General features: G+C 32.9%; 1 protein-coding gene across 5 annotated transcripts in view; it reads left to right on the forward strand.

The window, feature by feature from the left end:
• The window catches only part of LOC111147539 (syntaxin binding protein 5), a 177,691-nt gene that overhangs the window by 102,203 nt on the left and 48,944 nt on the right, over positions 1 to 26,544 (forward strand). For 4 of the 5 annotated variants that reach the window (XM_022503622.1, XM_022503623.1, XM_022503625.1 and 1 more), the window contains exons 10-19: positions 4,118 to 4,272; positions 5,433 to 5,505; positions 8,648 to 8,795; positions 9,009 to 9,076; positions 9,350 to 9,390; positions 10,449 to 10,669; positions 11,160 to 11,338; positions 17,037 to 17,162; positions 18,825 to 18,976; positions 25,037 to 25,102. In XM_022503622.1, coding sequence (XP_022359330.1) covers positions 4,118 to 4,272; positions 5,433 to 5,505; positions 8,648 to 8,795; positions 9,009 to 9,076; positions 9,350 to 9,390; positions 10,449 to 10,669; positions 11,160 to 11,338; positions 17,037 to 17,162; positions 18,825 to 18,976; positions 25,037 to 25,102 — 1,229 coding nt within the window. The remainder of the gene's footprint in view (positions 1 to 4,117; positions 4,273 to 5,432; positions 5,506 to 8,647; positions 8,796 to 9,008; positions 9,077 to 9,349; positions 9,391 to 10,448; positions 10,670 to 11,159; positions 11,339 to 17,036; positions 17,163 to 18,824; positions 18,977 to 25,036; positions 25,103 to 26,544) is intronic. The other variant, XM_022503624.1, reaches the window with a different exon arrangement.

Consider the following 26,544-nt stretch of genomic DNA (forward strand, 5'->3'; position numbering starts at 1 on the left):
TAACTCAGGCAATAAACAATGTGTGCAAATGCTGTTATAATAATTTCAGCTGTGGGTTATTAGGGCCAGAACTAAAGTTATCTTGGGGCTGATATGGAGGAGACAGGTTCTTAAGATCCTAATACAGGGAACAGGATGCACTTTACAAGATTTGGAGTTGTGTCATCTCTTATCACATATTGCTTTACGCACTGTGTTGTAGCCCCATTGGCCATTTAGTTCCTCAGATGTACCAAACTCATTCCTGACTTGTGGTCTTTGCCATTATTCCTGCTGCCTAGAATGTGCATCCCTTTTCTCCCAACCCCAAGCTCTTTGACTGTCTCCTCATCATTCCAGCCAGCTCATCTGTCATTACTTCAGGGATCTTTTCTGACCACTCTTACAGTAACTGCTCTGTGGCCTCCCTCACAGTCAGCCTACCATTCCACATTGTTTTATTCTCTTTGTAACACTTGTCCCAATGTGCGTGCTCATATAGACTAGACGTGAGTGCACTGTTTTATTCTCAGGAATACAGGTGCTCAAAATAAATTTGAATGAATGGATAATGTTGCAGAACTGAGCTGAGCAAATTGGTTATAAAAATGGCTTTTTGGGTAGAAGTACTTCCTTTAACTGAAGAGTGCTTCATATGAAACACAACTTGAGCCAAACCACTTATTAAGGCCAGTCTGGGGAGGTTAGAAGACAAAGGAATTAATTAAAAGTGTTCAGCCTCTTAAAAATTTCAATCAGATTATGAAAGGTCCAGGGGCATCTGGGTGGCTCAGTTCCAGTTAAGCATCTGACTCTTCATTTCAGCTCAGGTCATGATCTCAGGGTGATGAGATCTAACCCCATGTCAGGCTCCATGCCCAGCATGGAACCTGCTTAAGATTCTCTTTTCCTCTTCCTCTGCCTACCCCTGCATGAGCACATGCATGGCGCTTGGTCTCATAAATGAGTGAATGATTAAATGATTAAATAAGTTATTATAATGTCCAGACACCCTTCTAATGCAGATATCTTCACAAAATGACAGTCTTGAGGAGCACCCAGTATCATTAAAAGAAATTCTACTGAAATTCGATGTTAAGTTATGGGATAAAAATTATCTTTTCTCCAGGTCCTACTGTAACATCAAAAAAACTAACATTGTGTTTAAAAACAGATTCTTCACCTCCATAATTCATATGCTACCTAGAAATAATCTAGATTTCTAGAGTTTTTTATATAATTCTAAATGCCAACAAAACAGTTTATGTAATTTTCAATATCTAGTATTAAAATACTTATCATTGCATTTATGACTACTTGTTGTAAAGTATTCATCTCATTAATATTTACTCTTCAAAGTTTGGTTCTTTATAAAGAAAAAATATAATCTCTTGGGTGTTCATAAATCAGGTGATTCCTGCCTGGCAAACTTAGATTATTTTTTTTTAAAAACAACACATAAGATATAAGGGGAAAAAAATGTCCTTAAATGTATACATATATGTATGCATATATATATATACACATACATGCATGCATTTATTGCTAGATTTGGGGAACTTTTATTATGAAAAAGAATATTGACTTGGTATCTCTTTGAAACTGCTTCTTACTCATATTTTTTTATTCTTATATTTTTATTCCTATTTTTTTCATGTATTTTTTTCTTTCCTAAGTTTAGAAAAGAAGTGTAGGCAACTTACAAGGCCACTGAATACACACTTAGTTGCCTTTTGAGGATAAACCTACCTAATTGCCATGATGTTATTAAATACCATTATTAACAATTTATCTAATAAACTGGTGACTTATCTGGCAAACCTACCTGATATTTCCATGGAAATTTTATTCTATTATGTAGCTCAGCATCTCCCTGTTCCTGGTTTTTATATTAACAATGCTGCTTTTTTTTTTTAAGTTGGCTATATGTAAAAGCATTTATCAGACTATTTTTGAAATATTACTTATAAAATACATGGCCTGGGCCTCCAGTCTATAAAAGATGAAGTCAGAGTCTTCATCCTTCTTTCTAGTATTTTATATTCAATTGTATGGAAAATTTCAAAGTACGCAAGAGAGGAAATGTTCCTATTTATTCATTATATGTGGAACAAAAGGAAAGAAAATTAAATATGCTTTCCTAACTATAGTCATAATGATAACACTATGCAAAGTGATTGAAACAATGTATTGGTATAGTTCTGTTGGGAATTTTAACCTTGATTATTGTCACTTAGGTGGAAAAATAATATTAACAAAATCATTTTAGTGGTGAAAAATCTAAATGATAGTGTAAACTAAAGAGTGGTTAGTGTAACATACATTTCTGTTAATTCCATTCATTTATGTATTCATTCTACTAATTCACCAAGTTTTGGATATAGCAAGGAACAAAATGAACAAATCTCCTTGCCCTCATGGAGCTTTAAATTTAATGAGAAAAACAATGAACAAAATAAGTTTGAATGATAAATTCTATGAAAAAAACTAAAACAAGGACATATGAGAGTATAGTTTTAAATAAGATACTATACACACATACACATATCCCATTATATATATTAAAATAGGTAAAATGTTTCAGTATTAAAAAAAATTGAGTTATTTGACCTAATATTTGTATTTCCTTGTAAATTACACATTTGTACTGCTACTCTAAGTAAATTTTAATGGAGTTTATTTATTTTAGAGTTTATTTTAGATAAAAATAAACAATTTAGAAATTTTAATGTTTCCACATGCCAAAAGAAGGGGAACTTTCATAATGGATAATAATGGTAATTTGATGATAGTAGTAATAATAGGTAAATCTTACCAAAGATATGCTATGTGCCGCACATTGATGCCAGTGCTTTGTGTATATTAATTCAATAATTGTCAAGGGTATATAGATACCACTCGGTCTCCATAGAGAGGTTAAGCAACTTTTCAGTATCACACAGAAAGGAAACCAGAGCTGAGATTTAATTTAAATTTAGGCAGCTTAGTTCCAGAACAAGCACTTTTTTTTTAAGTAACAAAATATTGCTTTACTCTAATTGTCTTATTATTCACAGCCATATAACAATAGACAAACAAGCTTCAAGTTAAATATAAGAATTAGCATTTTTAAAAAAATAATAAGTGAATAAGAACTAGCATTTTTAACAATTCTGTATTATTACATACTGCTTATACCAGATGTGAAGAGGAGGTAGGTGAATCTACTGAACTTAGAATAAGTATTCAGAAAGTACCTAAAATATCATGAGGGGATTTAAGAAAATCTTGTATCAAACTTTTAAAATCATCTGTTTGATGTACCATAAACAGCTTCCCACCCAACAAATGATGAGACACATAGCAGATCAAAGCTAATTCCTTAGAATCAACGAACTCTTACCAATTAGAAAAGGATTACTAATCTAATGAAAACATGGACAAAAAGCATGAATCAAGACAAAGATAAATATAGGCCAAAACATATGAAAAGATATTTTTCCTTTTGCCTATTTAAGGATACAGTTTTAAAAAGTGAATCTAGGTAAATCATTAAATAATGGCTAATAGGGAGACAGTTGTAGAGTAATCAGAAGTGGCAAGCTGGCAGCTAGTGGATGTACATGGGAGCTGTGGTTGGATAGCATACCAGCCAAAATTCCAGAAGTCCTCTAGAAAATGATTTTGAATAACTGTTTTCTCAAGAGTGATTTATAGCTAGTACATTCCTGCTACATCAATGAGAAGTTAATTTGTTACATACAGTGGATGCCTCAGGCCATAAATGCTCTCTTAGATCTGTTGAGAAGGCCTGCTTATTAGGATTGGAAATAAAGGCTGTACATTCAGGAGACTTGACCAGTAGAAACACGGAGATACTTTTTTGACAGTTGTATAAAGAGGATTAAAGAAAAAAATTTTAGGGACCAAGGCGAGGTATGAGAGTCAAACGTGGTCAATGTTCATTCTTACTGTAGGTTAATTTTCATGAATTCACTTGGGTCTTACCTAATGCCATTTAAAAAATCCACGAGTATTCAATTAAATCATGCATTAAGATGTTAGAATTTATTATTTCACTATTTAAAACGTTTACAATACAGCAAGAAAATAGTCTCCACTATGCTATTTATAATCTGCCTATGTATTTTATTTTCAGGGAACCTTTTATTATTTTATCAGGAGGTTTGTCCTATGATACTGTAGGAAGAAGACCCTGCTTAACAGTTATGCATGGGAAGAGTACTGCTGTGCTGGAAATGGACTATTCAATTGTTGATTTTCTAACGCTGTGTGAAACACCATACCCAAATGGTAATAAGCTTTGCATCTTTAAAACTCATTCTCTATAGATATCTGCTATTCAGAACAAAGACCTGTAGTTTCCTTGTCTCAGTATGCTGTAATTCTTCTGGGAGAGAGATGATGTCTTCATAACTTTGCAAGTTTTACCTCAAAAGTTAATTTTGTTTAATAAGCTTTATCTGGTTAGTATGAGATAGTAGCCTTTAGTGCCACTTAAGGGCAAACAAAACTATGGACATTAAGAAACATTTTAGAATTCTATAGAACACTAGTATATTAATCAGGGTTCTCCAGAGAAACAAAACCAATAGGGTGTAGAGAGAAGAAGAGAGAGAGAGAGAAAGAGAATGAATTTATTTTAAGGAACTGGTTCATGCAATTGTGGAGGCTAATAAGTCAAATTCATTGCGCAAGATGGCAGGCTGAACATTCAGAAAAGAGTTGTCTTGAGGCAGAATTGCTTCTTTTTTAGAACCTGTCTTTGCTCTTCAGGCCTTTAGCTGACTGAAGCCCACCCACATTATATCTAATAATGTGCTTTACTCAGAGTCTACTGTTTTAAATGTTAATCACATCTAAAGAACACCTTCACAGCAACATTTGGATTTGTGTTTCACTGAACAGCTGGACACCAAAGCAAAGACAAGCTGACATAAAATTAGCCATCACAACTAACATATATTCTTTCAAGAGGAATTTAAATCTGGATCCGTTTTACTTCATTTGAGGCCAATTGAAATGTAAAGCTGTGATGTATTTTATAGTTAAACAGGTACATATAAAATATCTAAGAAATTGTAGTAGTATAGTAGTACTCAAGTTCCTATGAGATCCAATAGTAAGAATTGTTCTTACAGTTGTTGTGATTTAAATTTTGGGTTTGTTGCCCATGCCCCACCTTGGATTTTGCAATACCATAGAAGTTACTGTAAACTTCTTGTCTTATTCATCTTTACAAAACTGAGATAATTTTTTCTGAGTTATTATATAGATCTATCTCATTTAAGACAAAATTGTCTTAAATTACATGTAGTACAAGATCAGAATGTTACATACTTGAGAGAATGGAACAAAATAATAAAAAAAAAAAACCCAAGCAATGTTTATGATCTAATTCCCTATCTTCTTGCATATTTAAAACTATTTAAAACATTGTTTTCCTATTCTAGATTTTCAGGAACCATATGCTGTAGTAGTTCTTCTGGAAAAGGATTTAGTACTTATAGACCTGGCACAAAATGGGTAAGAAATAAAATTTGGTGAGAGTTTATTTTAGTATGTGGTGAAAGAGAATCTTTTTAGCATAGGGTTTATTTGAAAACACTTTATTTATATCCATAATCTTGAAAACACTTTATTTATATCCATAATCTTGACCTCTTTTTACAGATCCAGGCATACATTTCTAATTCCCTGCCAGAGTTACCAGATCCAGTATGTTGCTTATACAGAGTTTCCATTTTTTTAAGCCAACATTTGTTGAACTTCTGAAATTTAATATGATTCAACTTAATACCTGGTCACCGTGCGGGCAGACAAAATAAGTCCAGAATTGATCCCATCACAGTTTACCTCCAGATAAGCTTTGTGCTCTCCCCACCCCAGTGCACTCTCTGGCACTGTCACGAATCCCGTTGTCAGAGTAATTTTACACATAGCACCAAGCTTGTCACTGTCCTCTTTTAAGAGTCTCATACTCGGCTAATGGAGCCAACTGGCACCCTGTGATTCTCCTCTTTAAACCACTGTGCTTGCTACCGTTGTTTGATATGAGAGCACCACCTCGGCTTGCTGCTCTACACAGTAGAAGCTTACCTTCTACTTACCTTTCCAGCCTGATTTCTCACTGTCTTCCTGCAGGTGCCTTATTCCCTAGAAAAACTGAACTATGATCAAACTTCAATGCTTTTTCTTATATGGCTCCCAAGAGCTGCAAACTTCACTTGCTTCACTGATGTCAAAACTCCATAAATCTTTCAAAGTCAGCCCTCATCTCCTCTTTAAATGTTTCCCCATCTCTCTTAAAAAAAAATAAATAAAATATAAAATATATATATATATATATATATATATATATATATATATATATAAAATCTGTAAATTGCCACCATAGCTACTTGGCAACTTTTTGTGGTATTTGCCATATTCTGCTTTTTCTAACATAGATGATAGTATGTTTACTTATAACATCTTTGAATTAAAGTACATTGCAAATAAGTAATATTTGTATCTCCTGGAGATAATCATTAAATATTTAATTGACTTTACCCATTCATATTCAGTGTTTCTCAGGGACAATTTTACTATTTCCCCCCTCTCCCCCCAGATACTTAACGTCTGTGTGAACGTCTTTTATAGAAGCTGCTGGCATCTAGTGGTAGAGGACAGGGATGCTGCTAGACATCCACAGTGCACAGGAGAGTCCCTCATAATAAAGAATTTTCTGATCCAAAATGTGAATAGTACCAGGATTAGGAAACCCTGAAGTATAAGTGAACAGTATTATTTACCTTATTTTAAGGCATTCCTAGATTTACATCAACTTATGTGCTACCTGTAATTATCAGTTGGGTATTTTTATCCGTTTTAAAAATTAGATAGATAATATATATAGATTATATTTATATATATATATTATATATAGATTTTATGTGTGTGTGTGTGTATGTGTATGTATGTCTATATTTCCACCATAATGGAGGAATTTAAAAATATTATTTCTAAATGGTAATCCTAAGGACGCCCAGGTGGCTCAGTCTGTTAAACGTCTGCCTTTAGCTAAGGTCATGATCTTGGGGTCCTGGGATCAAGCCCCACATCAGACTCCCTGCTTAGCAGGGAATCTGCTTCTCCCCCTCTCTCAAATAGCATCTAAAAAATACATTGATAATAAAAAAAAATTGGTAGCCCTAGAGTGACTTATTCTTTTTTTTAAAAAGATTTACTTATTTATTTTAGAGAGAGACAGTGCAAGGGTGGAGGGCGGGGAGTGTGCTGAGGGAGAGGGAAAGACAGCCCTAAGCCCACTGCACGCTGAGGGCAGAGCCCAATGCAAGACCGGATCCCATGACCCTGAGCTCATGACCTGAACCAAAACCAGGAGTTGGATGTTTAACTGACTGTGCCACCTAGGTGCCCTAGAATAACTTCCTCTTAATAGATTTTATTTTTTTCCCCTTAGCTAAGTTTTCAAATAGTATGTGAGACTTTGATGTGTCATTTGTACCAAAAAATATTTAAATTAAAATACTGTGCAAATAACCTGTGGCTAGGCATTTTAAATAAAAATAGCAAATGGATCAGTTAAATGTCTAATAATAGTAAGATTATTGAGCTTAAGTATTATAAAATGTGTTTTTAAAGAGAAAAAAGTTACCTGCCATTTTTTAATTCATGTTTTTGTTTGAGGTTTTTTTCTCTGTTTTTATGTGTGGTTGAGGAATGAGTAATGACAGTTCGGTCCATTTTGAAATCTAGAAAGGAATTTTCTGAAATTATTCTTTAATTTTTAAATTATTACCAGTAGTAGACTGATAAATACATCTAATTTTTGCAGATGAGACACTCTGAATTTTTTAGTTTATAGCCATATTCTGGTTTTCGTGATATTTTTAAGTAGCCATTCTCAAGGAATTCAGACCAGAAGAGAAATATCATTGTGTATTTAGTTAGGATTTTACTTTAATTTTGAGATTTTGGAAAGCATTTTTTGCTTTATTTAATGAAATAACTTCATATCTAGAAAACCTTTAAGGTAGAATTTTATTTAGATTATCATTGAAACAAGAGAGTATCTCTAGATTAAATATTATTGTATTCCATTGATTGGAAAAAAAAGGAGAACTGAAAATTTGTATTAGCTCTATTGATATAAAGGTGAGGCATCTGTTGATTGAGAACCTTACACCGTAATGGTTAGGAGCACTGTTTAAATTCTGCTTCTCCTTGTTAGATGGCGTGCCTTTGGGACATTACTCTTAAGTGTTTGTTCTTCAGTAAAATGTCCACATCATAAGTTTGGTGTAGGAAGTAAATAAGTTATATGTATATATAAAGCACTCAGTCCAGTGTGTGTCACATGGTACTTTGTTCTAACTGAGCAATGTGCATTATAAAAGATGCCTTTTTTTTTAACATGTATGCATGAAGTAAATCTATTAATCTCTATGGTAAAATGTATGTAATTTCTAAAAATACGGAAAAGAACATTGTATCCCAAAACTTCTAAGTTCAGATAATGTTATATAGACCTTCAGAAGATGTTATCTTTAAATCAAAGTTAAAAAATTGTTTTCATTCCAAAGCTGTAAATATTTTTTAAAGTTTTTGTTGTTATATTAATTTCGTTAAATTAATAAATATTTTTTTTTCCCTGTTGTTAAAGATATCCTATATTTGAAAATCCCTACCCTTTGACTATACACGAATCCCCTGTTACATGTTGCGAGTATTTTGCTGATTGTCCTGTGGACCTTATTCCTGCACTTTATTCTGTTGGAGCTAGACAGAAGCGGCAAGGTTACAGCAAAAAGGTATCGAACATGAGTTTTAGTATTTAATCTTACATTTCAGCATTTTATATTTATCACCTTGGAGTATTTGATAACATTGATATCGCTTTTAGAGAAAATAAATAGAAAGTCCTTTTTGGAAGCAAAATATGTTGTTTACTGTTGTCATAGAAATATATGTGGAGATGTATGGTATGCTTGGAAGTTGCTTTATACAATAATCTTTTTTTATAGGAATGGCCCATTAATGGAGGTAATTGGGGCTCGGGTGTTCAAAGTTACCCAGAAATAATTATTACAGGGTAAGTAAGATCCTGTTTTGCCACTAAATCACTAATAGCTAAATATAATTAAGAGTATATAGACTTTAATAAATTGGGCAAGTATTGCTTTCTTTTATGCTGTAATGTATTAAGAAATGTTATTGTTTAGAACCTGCCAACTTACCCTGAATTTTACCTTTCTTCATTTGGTTGCTATCTTTTCAAATAACAGTATACTTCAAAGAAAGAAAAAAATGTGATTTTTTTTTTTTCTTTTTTTCTTCACAATTTTAACTCATTTGCTTTTCATAGGCATGCTGATGGGTCAGTTAAGTTCTGGGATGCTTCTGCAAGTAAGTATTTAGAATATTACTTGTTACATGTTATGCAATCACTGCTTCTATACATTCTGTTTTATAATAATTTTGTAACCAACATTTAATTTAAAATTTGGAAGCTATAAAGTTAATATGTGATTTATGAAGTATACAAGTTTAGAATTTCTGATAGAGGTAAATATTTTTATGGATATTAACTAGTAAATGAAGAAGGATTCTCAACAGAAGTAATCAAATCCTTTGTTCAAAATTTCATCAGACTTTCTCTTTTTAACTCAAAAATAAGAGAGGGAATATATGGGCACCTGGGTGGCTCAGTCGTTAAGCATCTGCCTTCTGCTCAGGTCATGATCCCAGGGTCCTGGGCTCGAGCCCCGCATCTGGCTCCCTGCTTGGCAGGAAGCCTGCTACTCCCTCTCCCATTCACCCTGCTTGTGTTCCCTCTCTCACTGTGTGTCTTTCTGTCAAATAAATAAATAAAATATTTTAAAAAAGAGAGAGGGAATATATTTCAAATCAATAGAAATTTATAGAGTAATTTTAATGCCTGATTCCAAGCTAACAGTAATTTGTGCCATCTTTGCAGAATATGTATATGGTGGTTACACAATAACAAAAAAGGGAAAAAATTGTCAGTGTTTGCAAAACATACATAGTAAGCAGCGAGAATCCAGTTAACTCAGGGTATTTTCTGTTTCATCATGTAGAAATGTGAGATAGTATTAGTACCTTTAATAGAGAAAATAAGTAGGAAATCATTTTAGAAAGCAAATATGTTATTTTCATTATATTTATACCTTTTTTTTGGTACAAAATCTTTTCATCAGTCATTTTTTTCAGGTTACCTAAATTCATCATCATGATGCATTTTTTTCTTAATGAATACAATTTTTTGGTCAATAGGTACAGTGATTGCTTCATCTAAAAGTCTAATAGAAATGTAGACCTGGAATGAAAAATATGGTTCAAATGAATAAAGGCTATTTTCCTTAGATAGTATGTCTGATTACATATTATTTTATATTTGTCCTATTTGTATTAAAGTATCTAAAATATATTATGTTTTCTTTTAGTAACTCTACAAGTACTATATAAACTAAAGACATCGAAAGTATTTGAAAAGTCAAGAAATAAAGATGAGAGGCCAAACACAGACATTGTAGATGAAGATCCGTATGCCATTCAGATCATCTCCTGGTGTCCAGAAAGTAGAATGCTGTGCATAGCTGGAGTTTCCGCTCATGTTATTATTTATAGATTTAGCAAACAAGAAGTGATTACAGAAGTCATTCCAGTAATAATCTCTTAATTATTTTCAGTGTCAGATGTCTGACATTTTAAAATTGAATTATTTAGATTATTTGGGATCAGTTTTATCTAGAATTTTAAAGAACACTTAAGTGTTTACATTGCCATCTATCTTTTGTGGAAAATAGTATAGTTTACCCATATCTTTTTAGTGAGCATTTAAATTTAACTCTTTATATATACTATATGTTTCATTTGAGTAAAGTTAATATGAATATAAGCATACTCTAATTTGGTATTAACAGGAATGCAGTAAATTCTAAAATCATTTTTAAAAAGCTGAGTCAGAAACATGTTTTTTCTTTGCTAAATCTTTACCTTTAGAAATCTTACTACATTTTTACCTTTAAAAATGTTTTTCCCACTGAAGCATATATGGGTATGTGTATAAACTGTATGAAATATTCTAATTATTCAAAGTAGGCAAACTGTCTTTTTTTTTCAAACCCTTTTTTTTTTTTTTTTTTTTACAACAGATGCTTGAAGTTCGATTGTTATATGAGATAAATGATGTGGAATCCCCAGAGGGAGAACAGGCACCGCCTTTGCCAACACCAGTTGGGGGTTCCACTCCTCAGCCCATTCCTCCTCAGTCTCATCCTTCTACCAGTAGCAGTTCATCTGATGGGCTTCGTGATAATGTCCCTTGTTTAAAGTAAGTTATTAAAAAATACAGATTTTTTGGAAATTATTTTTTAATTTAGATAAATTATAAGCTTCTTACAGTACTATTTTCCTATGATAGAAACAAATGACATAAGATCATTTCTTTCGGTGTTTTGCTATGGTTAATCCAATTCATTTTTTTGTGGCATCAAGAGGAATATGATTGAATTCCGAGATTTTTATCTTTAAAGTGCCAAGATTTGATCTTTAAACATACTTGGTAGAATAGCATGGATCTTTTCTGTATATATAGGTCAATCTTCCAAAATCCATGGATATTTTCTAGTCTGGATTCATATGGATCAAATGTACGTGTAGACTGCTTTCTACCCCTCTGAAAATTCTGGTTTTTTGGTCTCTAGAGAGTCAGTCATTTTGTAATCATTTTCTCTTCTTTCTGAATCTACTCTACCACAGCAGTATCATTATTTAAATGCCTTTACTGTAGCATTCCAAATTTGAATACAGTTTGCTTTTTATACAGAAATAAATCGGATACAACTTTCTTTTCCTTTTTTTCTAATTTATATTATTGTTAGATTTTCTAAAGGGTATGAGCCTTAAATATGGCAGAGAAATAAAACAGTGAGGAAAGAGCTAAGATCACTGAAAAATTTTATGAAGTCTATGATTACTACATTTACAGGAAAGTCAATTAGGGTAGTGACTAAAAAGTAGATATGGAAAGTGTCAAAGCAATTCAGTACAAAAATTGAGGAGCAAAAGCCAGGTTAGTAAATTCAAGCTAGGGAGGCCTGGTGAGAGATAATTTGCATTTGTTAAAAGAACCAGGCTTTGCCCTGGTTTTGTTTTAGATCTGCTAGAGTCACTTTTCTTGGTGAATAGTCAAAAAGGATTGCTGTGGAGAATGTCTGTGTAACTAAAATTGCATTGCAATCACCCCAAAGACATGGCAGATTTTTAAATATCAAAATTGTTTAAAAGTATAGCCTTTTTTTTTTCTTGAAGATTTTTATTTATTTATTAGAGTGTGGGGGGAGCACAAGTCCCGGGAGGGGAGAGGCAGTGGAAGAGGGAGAAACAGGCCCCTCCTGAGTGGGGAACCTGATGCAGGGCTTGATCCCAGGACCCCAGGATCAGGAACTTAGCTGAAAGCAGCAGCTTAAAGACTAAACCACCTAGGCACCACAAAAAGTATAGACTTTTTAAAAAATAAGCCTTTATATGTTTATATAAATTTGAGATTGTATGTTCTGTGTTAGTGTTTCTCAAGCAGGGATGATTTTGCTTCTCTGCATTTATTTGCCAATATCTGGAGACATTATTAGTTGTCCCAACAGTAGGAATAGGGTGCTACTGGTATCTCGTACAGAGGGGCCAGAGATGATGCTCAAGTGCACACAGCACTGCCCTACAACAAAGAACTTCCTAGGTCAGAATGCCACTGGGGCCAACAATGTGAAACTCTGATCTGATCTAAAAAATGTAAGCACTGAGGTTAAGCAACTACATTCCTCAGAAAGGTCTCAAAGTTTCATTTTGTCCCTCTCATGTACATACATGCACACCCCTCTGTAACAGTTCTGGCACATGTTTAGCTAGAATGAAACTTGGAAATACAGAATTCCACTTTCTCCCTTTTTGTTATTATTTAGTACTACTTTGCTTTAAACTTAAATTTGTAGAATTTCCATTAATGCTCTTCTGATTTTAATGTTTATTTTTCTCCAACCTTTTGTTAAATTTACATCTTATAAGCCTATAAAGTACAGTTTGTCTTTGACGTTTATTTTGGTGACATATTTTTGGTAGCAAGGTTTTGAGATTTTTGTCTAAAATGGACATATTCACCATTGACTTTTTAATCACAGGCGATTTGAGTTATACCTCATTGTTTTCCTTCTTACTAGTTTTTTGGTAAATGCAGTTATTTATTAACTTCACATTGTTTTAGTCCACAGTCTGAAAAGCCAATTTTTAAATGTCAGAAATATAATTAATTGATTATATTAAAATTAATATAATTTTTATATTAATATTAAAGTGACTAGTATTGAGTTTGTTTTTTATACAAAATGCTTTTATATGTAGTTATTCCTTTGAAGAAACATTTTAAAAGCAGCTATTTGATTTATTCCTTTTACCAGTGAAGTGAAGTTTTATATTTTTAAATATTTTAATTGAGCTTTTGCAGTTTATTTGTCCAAACAGAAACATTTTGAAACTGCTGAGCCTCCAAACGTACATTTAAAATGCATTTGTACAAATTATGGAGTTTTTTGTTTGTTTGTTTTAAATTATGGAGCTTTTTATTAATACTCCTTGTCTTTAAAAAATAAAACCTTAATTTACATTTACTAATACATTAAAATAATACACATGTAAACATTGTACACATAAAACATTATACCCACCCATCCCCCATTTTGCATTTTTAACCTATCCTGTCATTTCTTGATCCAATTTTTAATTTTTTACCAATTGGGAATTTTGTAGCAGGCTTGGCTGGCTTGTTTTTGCTTAAGAACTGTTTGCTTTAAGAACTTAAAAAACTTGCTTTTAAGAACTCCACGAGTTTTTCTTAATTAATTAATTAATTAATTTATTTATTTGATAAAAAGGAGGAGAGAGCACAAGCAGGGTGGCAGAGGGACAGTGAGAAGCAGACTCCCCACTAAGCAGGGAGCTGGATGCTGGACTTGATCCCAGGACCCTGATCATGACCCGAGCTAAAGGCAGACACTTAAGTGACTGAGCTACCCAGGCATCCCCCATGAGTTTTGTGTGTCTTTATCACTGAAGTTTTAAATGTGTCCATATACACACTTCAAATTTTCTTTAATGCTTGTTCCTGCTCTAATCTAATGTGCACGTTAAATATGCCGAAAGAAGATAGACACTTCTCTGAACCTTACCCTAATTCATCCAAGAAGAAAATAACACACACAGACTCTTCTATTCAGAACTCTCAGTCTTCTTTTCTATCTCTTGAGATGGACAGCTGCCACTGATTAGTATATTTCCCTGAGAAAAACCAGAACTTCTCCTCGGCCAACATACAGTTCTGAGTGTACTGCCTTACTGACTTTGCATGAAGTGACTAACTCAGTTCATATTTGGAATACCTCTAGTGATTCATGTTTACCCTAAAATTTAGACAACCACATATTTGGTCAGGTGTCACGGTCTTCTTTACCAGAAGTACCAACTAAATGACTCAAAAGCATCCTTACCTCTGAATTTGGTGTCAGGAGATTTAACATTGAGTAGTTTTCTGCTGTCCTTCTGTCATTACACTGTCACTCCAGGGCAGAGCCTCAAGAATTACTGAATTACTTGTGTAAGTTTTACAGGAGCAGTTATTAGAGAAAGAGTCTAAGTAATCAAAAATCAAAAAAAAGGTTCTCACCTTAAAGTCAAAGTAGATTTTTTTAATAGTGAAAGTAGTCAAACTCAGAAATATACTACTCATTTTAATTTTAATTGACTTAATTAATAAATTAAAAAAAGGAAAATTTTATCTTCCAAATCCACTTGAAGTTTCCTGATGCAAGTATTATAGGTGTTGTATCTAACTGGCTCTATTCTGGGGTGCTTGGGTGGCTCAGTTGGTTAAGCGCCTGCCTTTGGCTTGGGTCAGGCTCACTGCTCAGTGGGAAGCCTGCTTCTCTCTCTCCCTCTGCATCTCCCTCTGCCTGTGCGCTCTCTCATGCACACACATGCTCTTTCTCTCTGTGTGTCAAATAAATAAATAAATAACTCATTTTTGAAAAGGTAGGTGGCTGTATTCCTTAGAAAGTCTTGTATTCAAGATAGGAATCCCTCAAAATCCTAGAGGAGAACATAGGCAGTAACCTCTTCAACATCAACCACAGCAACTTGTTTCAAGACACGTCTCCAAAGGCAAAGGAAACAAAAGCAAAAATTAATTTTTGTGACTTCATCAAGATAAAAAACTTCTCCACAGCGAAAGAAACAGTCAACAAAACTAAGAGGCAACCCATGGAATGGGAGAAGATACTTGCAAATGACACTACAGATAAAGGCTGGTATCCAAATCTATAAAGAACTTCTCAAACTCAATACCCAAAAAACAAATAAGTCAAAAAATGGGCAGAATACATGAACAGACAATTCTCCAAAGAAGACATACAAATGGCTAACAGACACATGAAAGAATGTTTAGCATCTTTAGCCATCAGGGAAATTCAAACCAAAACCACATTGAGATACCACCTTACACCAGTTAGAATGGCAAAAAATAACAAATGTTGGTGAGGATGTGGAAAAAGGGGAACCCTCTTACACTGTTGGTGGGAAAGCAGGTTGGTGCAGCCACTTTGGAAAACAGTATGGGGGTTCCTCAAAATGAGCTTTCAGCTCATTCATTCTTTAAAATATTGAGAACCTCTTTTGCGCTAGAGTGTTAAAAGTAACTGCAAGGTTTCTGCCTTCATGAAGTTTTGAAGCATTTGTGATTCTTCATAATGTGTTTCAGATCTACCTTTTTCTTATTGTTTTACATTAATTACAGGCACTTTTTACTTGTTTTCCTATTCTACTTCACGTTGCAAACCTCCACCAAATTAGTCTTTCTAAAGTATTTCTTATAAACCTTCATTGGCTTTTAATTCCTTAGAATAATGAAAATACATTTCGTATAAATTGACAATTGACAGCTCTTTTGTAGGCACTTGTACTGTGATTAGATAGTAACTTTTTTAGACAAGAAGACAACTGGAAAATGACAGAGCCAAGACTTAAACTCTAGCCTTTCAAAAGCCCTCAGTTCTTTGCAGCCAGCCCCTGAAGACCCTTTAAAGTATGACCTCAGCCTATTTTGCTATAGTGATTTCTCACTGTTAATACACACACCTACACTGTGATCAAACTTATACATTTGTTAATCTTTGACTATTGGTTTCCTGCTTCCTGTTTGCATGTTTGCAAAAGCAATGTATTTTGAGCTTTTATTCAGCAATTACTGGAGAAAGAGTCTACAATCAAAATTACTATCAACTCAGAGTATATATTTTTTAATAGTGCAAGTGTCATGCACCCAAATATAAATTTCTCACATTTTGTTAACTCCTTATGTTTTGGGCCACTTTTTATTTTCTTAGACCATATATTTAAGTCTACTTTTCTAACTTGCTTTTTTTTTTTTCTAATTTGATTTTTTTTCTTCCTCTTTTTTTTTTTTTAAAGATTTTATTTATTTATTTGACAGACAGAGATCACGAGTAGGCAGAGAGGCAGGCAGAGAGAGAGAGAGAGGAGGAAGCAGGCGCCCCGTGGAGCAGAGAGCCCGATGCGGGGCTCGATCCCAGGACCCTGGGATCATGACCTGAGCCAAAGGCAGAGGCTTTAACCCCTTGAGCCACCCAGGCACCCTTCTTCCTCTTCTTAATCCATGGACTTCTTCTTCTTACTCTTCTCTCCATACCTCCTTCCCCTTCATACCCATTCTCTTTTTCTTCCTCTTCACTTCCAACCCCCCAGTTTATAATGGGAACTTATATATGCTTTCTTATTTTTGTTATTTATGTACATGTTTCGTCTCCATCTAGATTAAATGCCTATAGAGAACAGGATTCAGTTTTTTTCATTTTTGTATATTTAATTCCACATACTTTGTGCATAGTTATTTATGCATGACTTTATAATTAATAAGCTAATAAGATACATGAAGATAGGTTAAAAGGTAATGTTTTCCTTTATTACAGAGTTAAAAATTCACCACTTAAGCAGTCTCCAGGTTATCAGACAGAACTAGTTATTCAGTTGGTTTGGGTCGGTGGAGAACCACCACAACAAATAACCAGCCTGGCAGTCAATTCTTCGTATGGATTGTAAGTATAATTTATGTGTTTCTCAGTCTCTTCATTCCATACATTTTTTTTTAATTTTTAAAAATAGTATGATCTTTATTACAACATCATTTAAAAAGTTGTATATCTTTAACTTCAAGTCAGACTTAGTGTTTATTTGGAAAATAATTCTGTTCTGAATAATCTACTCTGGGTATGCTAGCTTATAGTGTTTTCCAAAGAATTGAGATTAAAGTTTAAAGTCAATCTGTACTTTCATGGATATACTCTCAGAAATGATTTCCTTATTAATATTCGGTATAACGGAGGTCTAACAGCATCAACTCAGAAGACTTTGTTCTAAGCTAATTAGATGTTGAACCAGAGCTATATAATTTCTTCTACTTCCAAAATTCACTTGTATAAATTATAAAGGCATAGTAATAGTTTGGTAAAGTATTATACTACAGTTGTATCATCAATTCATACCTTTAAGTATTGAGTATGAATTATAATACTTTTTATTATAATTTGGTAGACTTACCAAATATTTTTGTTTGTTTTAAAAATCAACGTTGTGGTATTAGAGAAGCCATACATTGTTTATTCCCAGAGCCATTTATTGGGTCACTTGGTCATCTTCTTTTATGCTAGCCCTAGGGAGGGACTCATCTTTTTCTTCTTCCTGAAGCTGTTACCACTCACTCTATCTCTTACAGTTATATACCCAGCTAAGACTGGCTATAGTCTGAGATTCTCTTTAATTTGCTGCCCCACAATTTAAGAACACGAACCTTCTCTCTTTTACTATTTCACTGCCCACAACCATAAAGAAAGAGGGAATAAGAAAAAGAACCAATAAGAAATTTCAAAGGAAGTTGCAAATCAGTTGATCACAGGCTGATGGACTCACAGTTAACATTTTTTTAGCCCTTGTTGCATGTTTTTAATATTTGAGCTGGCTGCCAAAATTGTTTAATGTGAAATCCATATTTAGAGCTTTAACTGAAAAATCTAATTACCTGGCCCATTGTCTCTAATCTGCTTGGCAGTGGTCAGCATGAACAGAATTGAAACATTTCCTCTTTAGATGGGTCATCTAACATCCTTCTGTGGCTTGTTCGTCTTACTTACAGAGTCCCTATGTACATTTCAGTTTTCAGCTTCTGACTTTAGATATCTTAAAAGAGTCAAATTCCTTTATTCATAGTTGCTTGGTTTATAGTACCTGACTCATAACTGGGAATGTATTTGGAGTACTCCAAAGGGAGACCTCCAGCATTTATGTTTTCCACTTTTTATTCTTGACTGAATGGATTACCAAAACTTTCTCAGAGAGATAATCTGCCACTTCCCTAGTGGAAGAGAATGTCTTTCTCTGAGCTGCTCGAAATGTCCCTAAGTCAGAAAAATAAATGTCATATTTCCTAGCATGGGGATTTATGTCTGTGATCAAGTTTCACTTCCTATGCCAACATTTTTTTTTAATGATACAGACTTTAAATCATTTATGTCTGCAGAAGATCTACATAGTTCCATGAGAAGTCATATGTAACCTGTATTTCCATGTCTCTGATAGTCTTTAGTTGCAAAGAAGAATTTTCTGGAAAACCCATCCTCCTCCTTTTCAGCCTTATAGACTACGAGTACATTTCCTTATAATACTTATTTGTGCTAAAATATTTACTCTTTTTCTATTCCCAGGGTAGTTTTTGGCAATTGTAATGGCATCGCAATGGTAGACTACCTCCAGAAAGCAGTACTCCTCAACCTGGGCACTATTGAATTATATGGCTCCAATGATCCTTATCGGAGAGAACCCCGGTCTCCTCGTAAATCTCGACAACCTTCAGGAGGTATAAAGAAAAAAATCCTGAGTTTTAGGATTTCTATAAATACTGGGTTACTTCTGTGTATATAAATACTTCAGTTAGATACATAGCTTGTCTGACTTAGTCTATATATGTAAACTGTCAAAACTAGTAAAAGATTTGAGCCTTCTTTGTTTTGTGTTATTAGATTTCACTTTTGTTTTTACTATCCTAGGATTTTAATTAACGTTGTGAAAGAACCACAGTGGCAAGCTTCTTCAGCTAAATTATGAGATGAAAATTTATCTCATTATTATGGAATAAAAGTAAATTTCAAAGTTTTGCCCCTTTTATTGTTTGATATTGTAAGACCCCAAATTTGTCGTTCCACCTAAGTTATTTAAAGGGATCATTTCTTGTGTGAAAAAAAAAAATGTAAATGCAAAAGTGAATTTGAATTCTATGAAAATGTAGTGTTCTTAGATAGCCTTGATTCAATGCAATCCCAAATCCATTAAGAGTTTTCTTTATAACATTCTTTTATATTTGCTAGGTGATTAGTCTTAATTTTATAATATTTTTAAATTTTTTTTGAAGATTTTATTTGAGAGAGTGCATGGTGGGGAAGGGCAGGGGGGAGGGGGAGAAGTAGACTCCCACTGAGCAGGGAGCCCAGATGTTGGGCTCCATTGCAGGACCTCCTGGATCATGACCAGAGCTGAAGGCAGACACTTAACTGACTGAGCTGCCCAGGTGCCCAATTAGTCTTAATTTTAAATGTTTTAATATGTCTAGTTGGTGGTCTTTACCAGTACTTGTCACATTTTTCTTTTTTTTTTAAACCTCCTTGCATTGGATCTTTGGCACATAGGGGTATATTAGTGAGGACTGCAACAATTACTGGCCTGAAGGCTCCAGTCTCCTCAAGACCTGTTCAGCTGGACCAAGGATTGAGGGATTGAGGGGAACCCTATTAGAGCAGAATTAGCCCATCTGCAGAACGCCAGTGTGCAGTAAAACACTGGGAAGCTCTGGTCTATACATATAACTCAGTCTCTCCGATTTTAAATTCTCTCTGAGATTCATTTCTCATTTGCTCTTATGGCATAATTAGCTAATACTACCTGTATCACAGTTCATAAAAGAAGAAAAAGAAAGGTGGGGGGATATAGACCTTATTCTCACTTTGGTTTGATGCTTGAATTTTCTTTTCCATTTTTGTTTTTGTGTGTGATCATTTTGTCATGTGTTATCTTCAGCAGAAATTGTCCCAACCATACCATTCTAGTACCTTTGTCTCCTTTCTTTCCTTTGCTTTTCATTGCTTCACTAAGGCATGCTGATTGTGACTTCTTGCATGTGCGGCTTTTCTAGCTTATATTCTGAATCTGTGAAAAAACTCCGTTCTTCCTTAAGTAAGTTACTTATTCCATGTCAGTAAAGTCATGGCATGTTTTTTTGTTGTCTATAAAATCATTTTTTCTCATTTATTTTTAAAGAGTTTGTTAAAACATTATATATCTAAAATGGCATACTCATTCCTTAAGTTCATCGTCCTGTGTATATGAAAACAGCTATTGAAATGTTTGTGTCCCAACCAGGTTTCTTTATAAAGCAAACTAATATTTAGTATTAGAAAATTAAAACATTGTCATGATAGAGGAGATAAGTACTTTTAGCAATTTTACCACAAACCTGTGTAAAAACATTTTTGCTCCTAAAATGAATTAATTTTCTTCTCCTTGATACCTCATAATAGTTTCATAAAATTGGTAGAAATTAAATACATAAGCTTATAAAAGCTTATGTATTTAATTTATGTATTTTGCCATGTGATTTCAAAAATGTTTTTTTCTTAAATTTCATTGCATCCTGTATCCTGTAGTAAATCTCATAATATTATTTATATTATTATTTGCTTTATTTTATATTGAAGAGTTACGTGTTTAAGTACAGGAGAACTATTTGAGTTTTTCTTTATCAGTTTAATATATTATTAGGCTCAGTTATAACAATATTTAGGATTGTGTCTTAAATAAAAATTAAAAGAAAAGTTAAAGTAAAATTAAAAGAAAGTTATTTTAAAATGTACTTTAACATTTTAAGAATATTTGTGCCTTATTTCTAAAATATAATTGTTTCAAATAAAATTAAATATAAAATAATTGGTAACAGAATTCTTTAACTGTTTTGATAAAAAGGCTATTCTTATAAAAGTGCATATTTTATAATAGGTTTTAGAAGTGTAGCCCAAATACCTCCAAATTCTATCTTTTTTAAAGATTAGCTTGGAAAAATGTTTTTACTACTAGTAGATTCTAATATGATTTCATAAAGAGTGAGGTGTTTGCTACTCATGAAATTATCTTGTAAACATTATAGTTTGTGTTTTACAGCTGTATTAAAATGCAGTTGAACTCATAACTAAAATGTGTACAGTGTTTTCATAATAAAAATTATGAGATTTTTACAGGGACAACTAGTGATAAAGTATTTCAACTACCTGTATATCTGCTTGCTGTTAAGTCTTAATTATAACAAAAGTGAAACATGATTAATAGGTGTCTTGTTTTGCTGACCACTTTTTCACTCGGTGAAGGACACAAAAGGGAAATTTCTATTCTGAATATAATTCTAAACCCCAAATAAGATCTTTTTTTGGTGATGTGAAAGTGATAAACCCCATGAAAAGAAACTTAACTTATTAGTCTTGGGAAATTGATAATAATGAAGAAAGAAATTAGAGGAACAAAGTTGTGCATGACTTTAGGAAAGATATTTTCGAAGGTTACAAAGAAGTGGCTCTAAAAATGAAGATTTGGGCTATACAATTACAATTAATTTCAGTTCTTCAATATATTCAATAGAATAGAAAAGGAAATAGCTACCAAGCCCTGTAAACTAGTTGATATTTATATGTGTGTGTGTGTGTGTGTGTGTGTGTATTATAAGAAAAAAAACCAAACTAAGAAATGAGGGATATAATCAAGGATGCATAATAAGTTTCATATAAATCATTAAGTACTGTGTTGAGTATAGATTGGTCTTAAAAAAATGGGATAGCAAAATGTTTGGTTTCAATGAAAATATAATTAAAGAAGGATGAGGACTCTAGGGATCATTTGAAATGATAGTTGAAAAACAGAATATAGAGCTAAATAACTTTGTTTGTCAACCCTTCATTAAAAGGAATGATTTATCTTTCTGAAAATTATGAAAAATAAGAGAAATGAAAATCTAAGCTATATTTTGTATGTAAGGCAGACCTTAGTAATAAAAAGTGATAAAGTAATAAAAACGTATCAAGAGAATTTGTGAAAATTTGTAAATAGTACTCAAGTTGATAGAGGACAAATAAATCAGTAAATTTGATGTATAGATCATTCAGAATTCTAGAACGATTTGTGTGCGTATTGAAATGCCTGTGTGCGTACTGAAAATAGAGCCATCAACTGAAGTCAGCGGGAATCTACTAAAAGTAAAATGTACCAAAATTGGTGTTACTTTTTTAATCTCATAACTACACCCTGTTGACATAGTGTTTCCTAAAGTTAATCAGATACTTAATAAAGAATTCCATGTATATTTTTTATGAACTGTGTAGATGGAAGTGACCTAGTCATTTTGGCAGTTGCAAGATTGATTAAACCAGGAGTCAGCAAACTACTGTCCCTGAGCCAAAGCCGGCCTACTGCTGGGTTTTGCCAGTACAGTTTAATTAGAACAGTATCTTGCTTATTTTCTTAGCTGGTCTCAAAACCAATCTAGACCTTCACAGACCAGGTTTGCCAACCCCTGGATTAAACCAGGGTCTATTTGTAACCTAACATTAACTTGTATGTAATGAACCTCAGTAGATATATTATGATGAATAACATGATTATGGTTTGTTGAACATTTTGAATAGTAAATTAAGCTTCCTACTTCAACATGTGAAAAAGAAGGTATGCTTTTTGTCAATAAAGGGTAACTACTACATTTGATGGCCAAGACCCAAAAAGATAGTTGTAAGTAGAAATCATAAATTGTACACTGTAACCACATTGTATAAGCCATAGAATCATATATATCAATCAGTCATGTAGGGTTGGACTTGACTTTTACCCTGAGCCCAATGGAAGGCTTAAAATTTCAAAATTGATTATCTAGGCTCACTAAAGTAGTAGATATACTATCGAGACTGTTTATTATTGAGGTATAATTAGCTATATAATCATTATATTAGTTTCAAATACTGATTTGATATTTGTATACATTGCAAAAGGATCACCACAGTAGGTCTAAGAGTCGTCATCTTACATAGTTAAATTTTTTTTTTCCTTGCAATGGGAACTTTTAAGATATCTACACTATCATTAACTATGGTTTTGCTGTATATTACATCCCTTATTTATTCTATAACTGGAAGTTTGTACCCTTGACCCCTTTTATCTTTTTTTCCCCACCCTCCACACCCTGCTATGGCAATCACCAATTTGTTCTCTGTATCCATGAACTTGTTTCTTGGGTTTTTTTTTGTATTTTTTTGGGGGGGTAGTTTCGGTTCCATTATATCATGTAAGTGAGATCATACAGTAATTGTCTTTCACTGTCTGACTTACTCTATTTAATGTAATGTTCTTGAGGGCCATCCATGTTGTCACAAATAGCAAAATTTAAATCTGTTATGGCTGAATATATCCCATTGTGTGTTTGAATGTATATATGTGTGTATATATACACACACACATATGTGTGTGTGTGTGTGTGTATGTGTATACCACCCACATTTTTATATATGCCACATTTTCTTTAGCCATGCATCCACTGATGGACACTTAGGATGTTTCTGTATATCACTACTGTTTAAAGACCTGCTTTTTTAGTATTCTATCAAGAAGGAGTCCATTTATATGAAAAGTATTTTGTCAAAGATTAAATGCATACCTAAAATTCCATCCATCATCTTTGAACCATAAGGACTAGTTTTTTGTTTTTTCCAGAATCATAGTTTAATAAGTGTTAAAAAGAGAAAAAAAATTACTGCTTGTTATTCAAAACTTCCTAGTGAAGAAAAATAATATATAAATCAAAATAGAAAACCCTTCTTATAAACTCAATTAGGTACTCTGTGTTCTCTGAAAATGTTATTGTGAAAGCTTTCTTAGTGATTGGACTGTGACATCATGTCTGTATTTACCAAAGGATTGGAAAAGTTGATACTGATCATATATGCACATATGTCAGCATAATAGCTAACTTTTTCTGAGACCTAAATATGTAGCCTCCCCAACCCCATCTGCTACCCAGCTATCCCAAATTCCTGATGTATGTTTATTTGTAATTTTTAAAGAATTTGCAGGAATTCTTTTCATTCCAATTACCTAGGAACTTAATATCTGTGAAAATTGTTTACTCTGCATATTGTCATTTTTTTAATTCTACATTTAATTTAACTGTCTGCAGCATAAAATACCTTGCTATGGTTTCTCCTAAGAATCTAGGCCATCCGATAAGATAGATGAGTTATATAATTCATATAAATCTGTGAAAAGGAAGTATTTTTTTAGAGCTCTTTAAAAATGTGTGGTATAGTTTTTAAGAAGTATAGTCCTGTAAGATAAGTAATGTACAGTATTTTAAATATTGGAAATGGGGAGGCACAAAATTATTTTAAATATTCACAGAAGATGTTTGAGACATACTTAGCAAAAACCACTTTGACGTTTGAGTTGAAAAGTTTCTATGATGTAAAAATCACCAAATTTACTACCAAGTATTTATTTTCCTTCAAGAGAAATCCAATAAGTGTATCATATACTCTCAAATGACTGATTTTAAGTGAAGTCCTACTTTGTATCTAATGTCCTTGAAGAATAGTAAATTATCTCTTAGAACTTTCTTTTTGCTTAACTAAAGACTACTATACTATTTTTAGTATTTTTAATATCAAATGCTCCTATTTCCTATCTCAAGATTAATGGGCATAGTATCAATGCCAGTACAGTCTATTCAACTGCTGGGTTTTTAACATTGGACAGTCATTAAATGTATACTGTAAATAGGGCATAAAACTGCACGTATGTAAATTTGTGTTGTGATTTGGTTTCTGGTTTTCTTTTTTAGCAGGTCTGTGTGATATTAGTGAAGGGACTGTAGTCCCAGAGGATCGCTGCAAATCTCCAACTTCTGGTAATTTTTTATTTCATTAATAATTAAAATTCCAAAAAAAAATACAGTGTGAAAATTCCTTTTTACAGCTAAGCTTATAAAATAACACCTACAAGGAACTTTTGTGTCACATATTTTTCTCAAAATAACTATTTTTTGCATTCTCATTAAGTGAAAAGAAATGCACTAGATAAAATCCCACAGCTGTTACCTGTTAAGAGTCATAGAACTATTTACTTAGCTTTCTTATGTTTATACTTTTTTAGGGAAAATATATTTTACTTGTCACCATTGGATCAGATGGTTTGGTTAATCTACAATGTTGTCTTTGCTCTAGACTTGCCTGGTGTCATCTGTTAGAATAGTGCTCTAATTCTTGAGTAGTATCCACTTAAATATTATCAAAGATTTTGAACATTTATAATCTAATGGTAACTGTAGACAGAATAATTATAGACTAATTGTATATGTTTCTGGTTTTGGTCAAAGTGATATTTGATATAATTTTATAGCTATATTAAAGCAGTTGTCATTTTTTGTCCATGTGTTACAGGTCTTTATGTAACCTATGTGTTATATTAATATTTTAGTGGAACATAACTTTTAGTATCTTTTCAGTCTCCTTAAGATTAAGAGGATCATGATTTTATTATTATTTTAAGTGGATAGAAACTTTGTGAGTCTTTACTACAGGTGAATTCACAGTTCTAACTACCATATTAAATCATTCTGGCTGGGAATATTTATCCGTTTTGCCTGCAAAGATTGTTCTTAGGATAAAGTGACATGGTTCTCCACTAGATTTTGACCCTTCCATAGCTGGTTCTACTACATCAGAAGTCATTATAAACATGGGAACTTTTGGGAAGTGCGTTTTACTTTACTCTCTCATATTTCAGTTTAGCATTTTGTTAGACATAGGACTGTAACATTTTTGTGATGTTTTCTTTTTGAAATTGCATTTTCCTGATGTTGCACAAGTTATACCTTAAGATATATCTACCTTCTGGTTTTCTTAATCTTTAAATTTTGTATTTAAATTGGATCATTAATAAAATATGTAACTATAGGAATTATTTAATTAGCACCTAATGTTAAGTCTGAACATGGGTACAGTAAAGTTTGAATGAATAATATGGAGCAAGTAACTGTATATCTGATCTCACAGAACTAGAGTTATTTCTGAATTTGGAATTCAGAACTGTAGTATCTTTATTGCTATTCTTTGTCCATCTGCCTACAATACTGTTCTGATCTTCTTACCTACTTACTCTAAAGGCCATATGAATGCAGTTGTCAATATGTTAAGGCTAAAAGCCAGACTGGATAATTTGGACATGTAATTATCTTTTAATATATTAAACGACCATCAAAATTGTTTTGACAAGACTCAGCCCAAATAAATTAATACTCGTTATTATCCTGAGCCAGACTATAAATAGTATATACATCTATCAATTTAG

Source organism: Enhydra lutris, unplaced genomic scaffold (assembly GCF_002288905.1).
Source record: "Enhydra lutris kenyoni isolate GAN:26980312 unplaced genomic scaffold, ASM228890v2 scaffoldscaffold17, whole genome shotgun sequence".
NCBI classification, from domain to species: domain Eukaryota; kingdom Metazoa; phylum Chordata; class Mammalia; order Carnivora; family Mustelidae; genus Enhydra; species Enhydra lutris.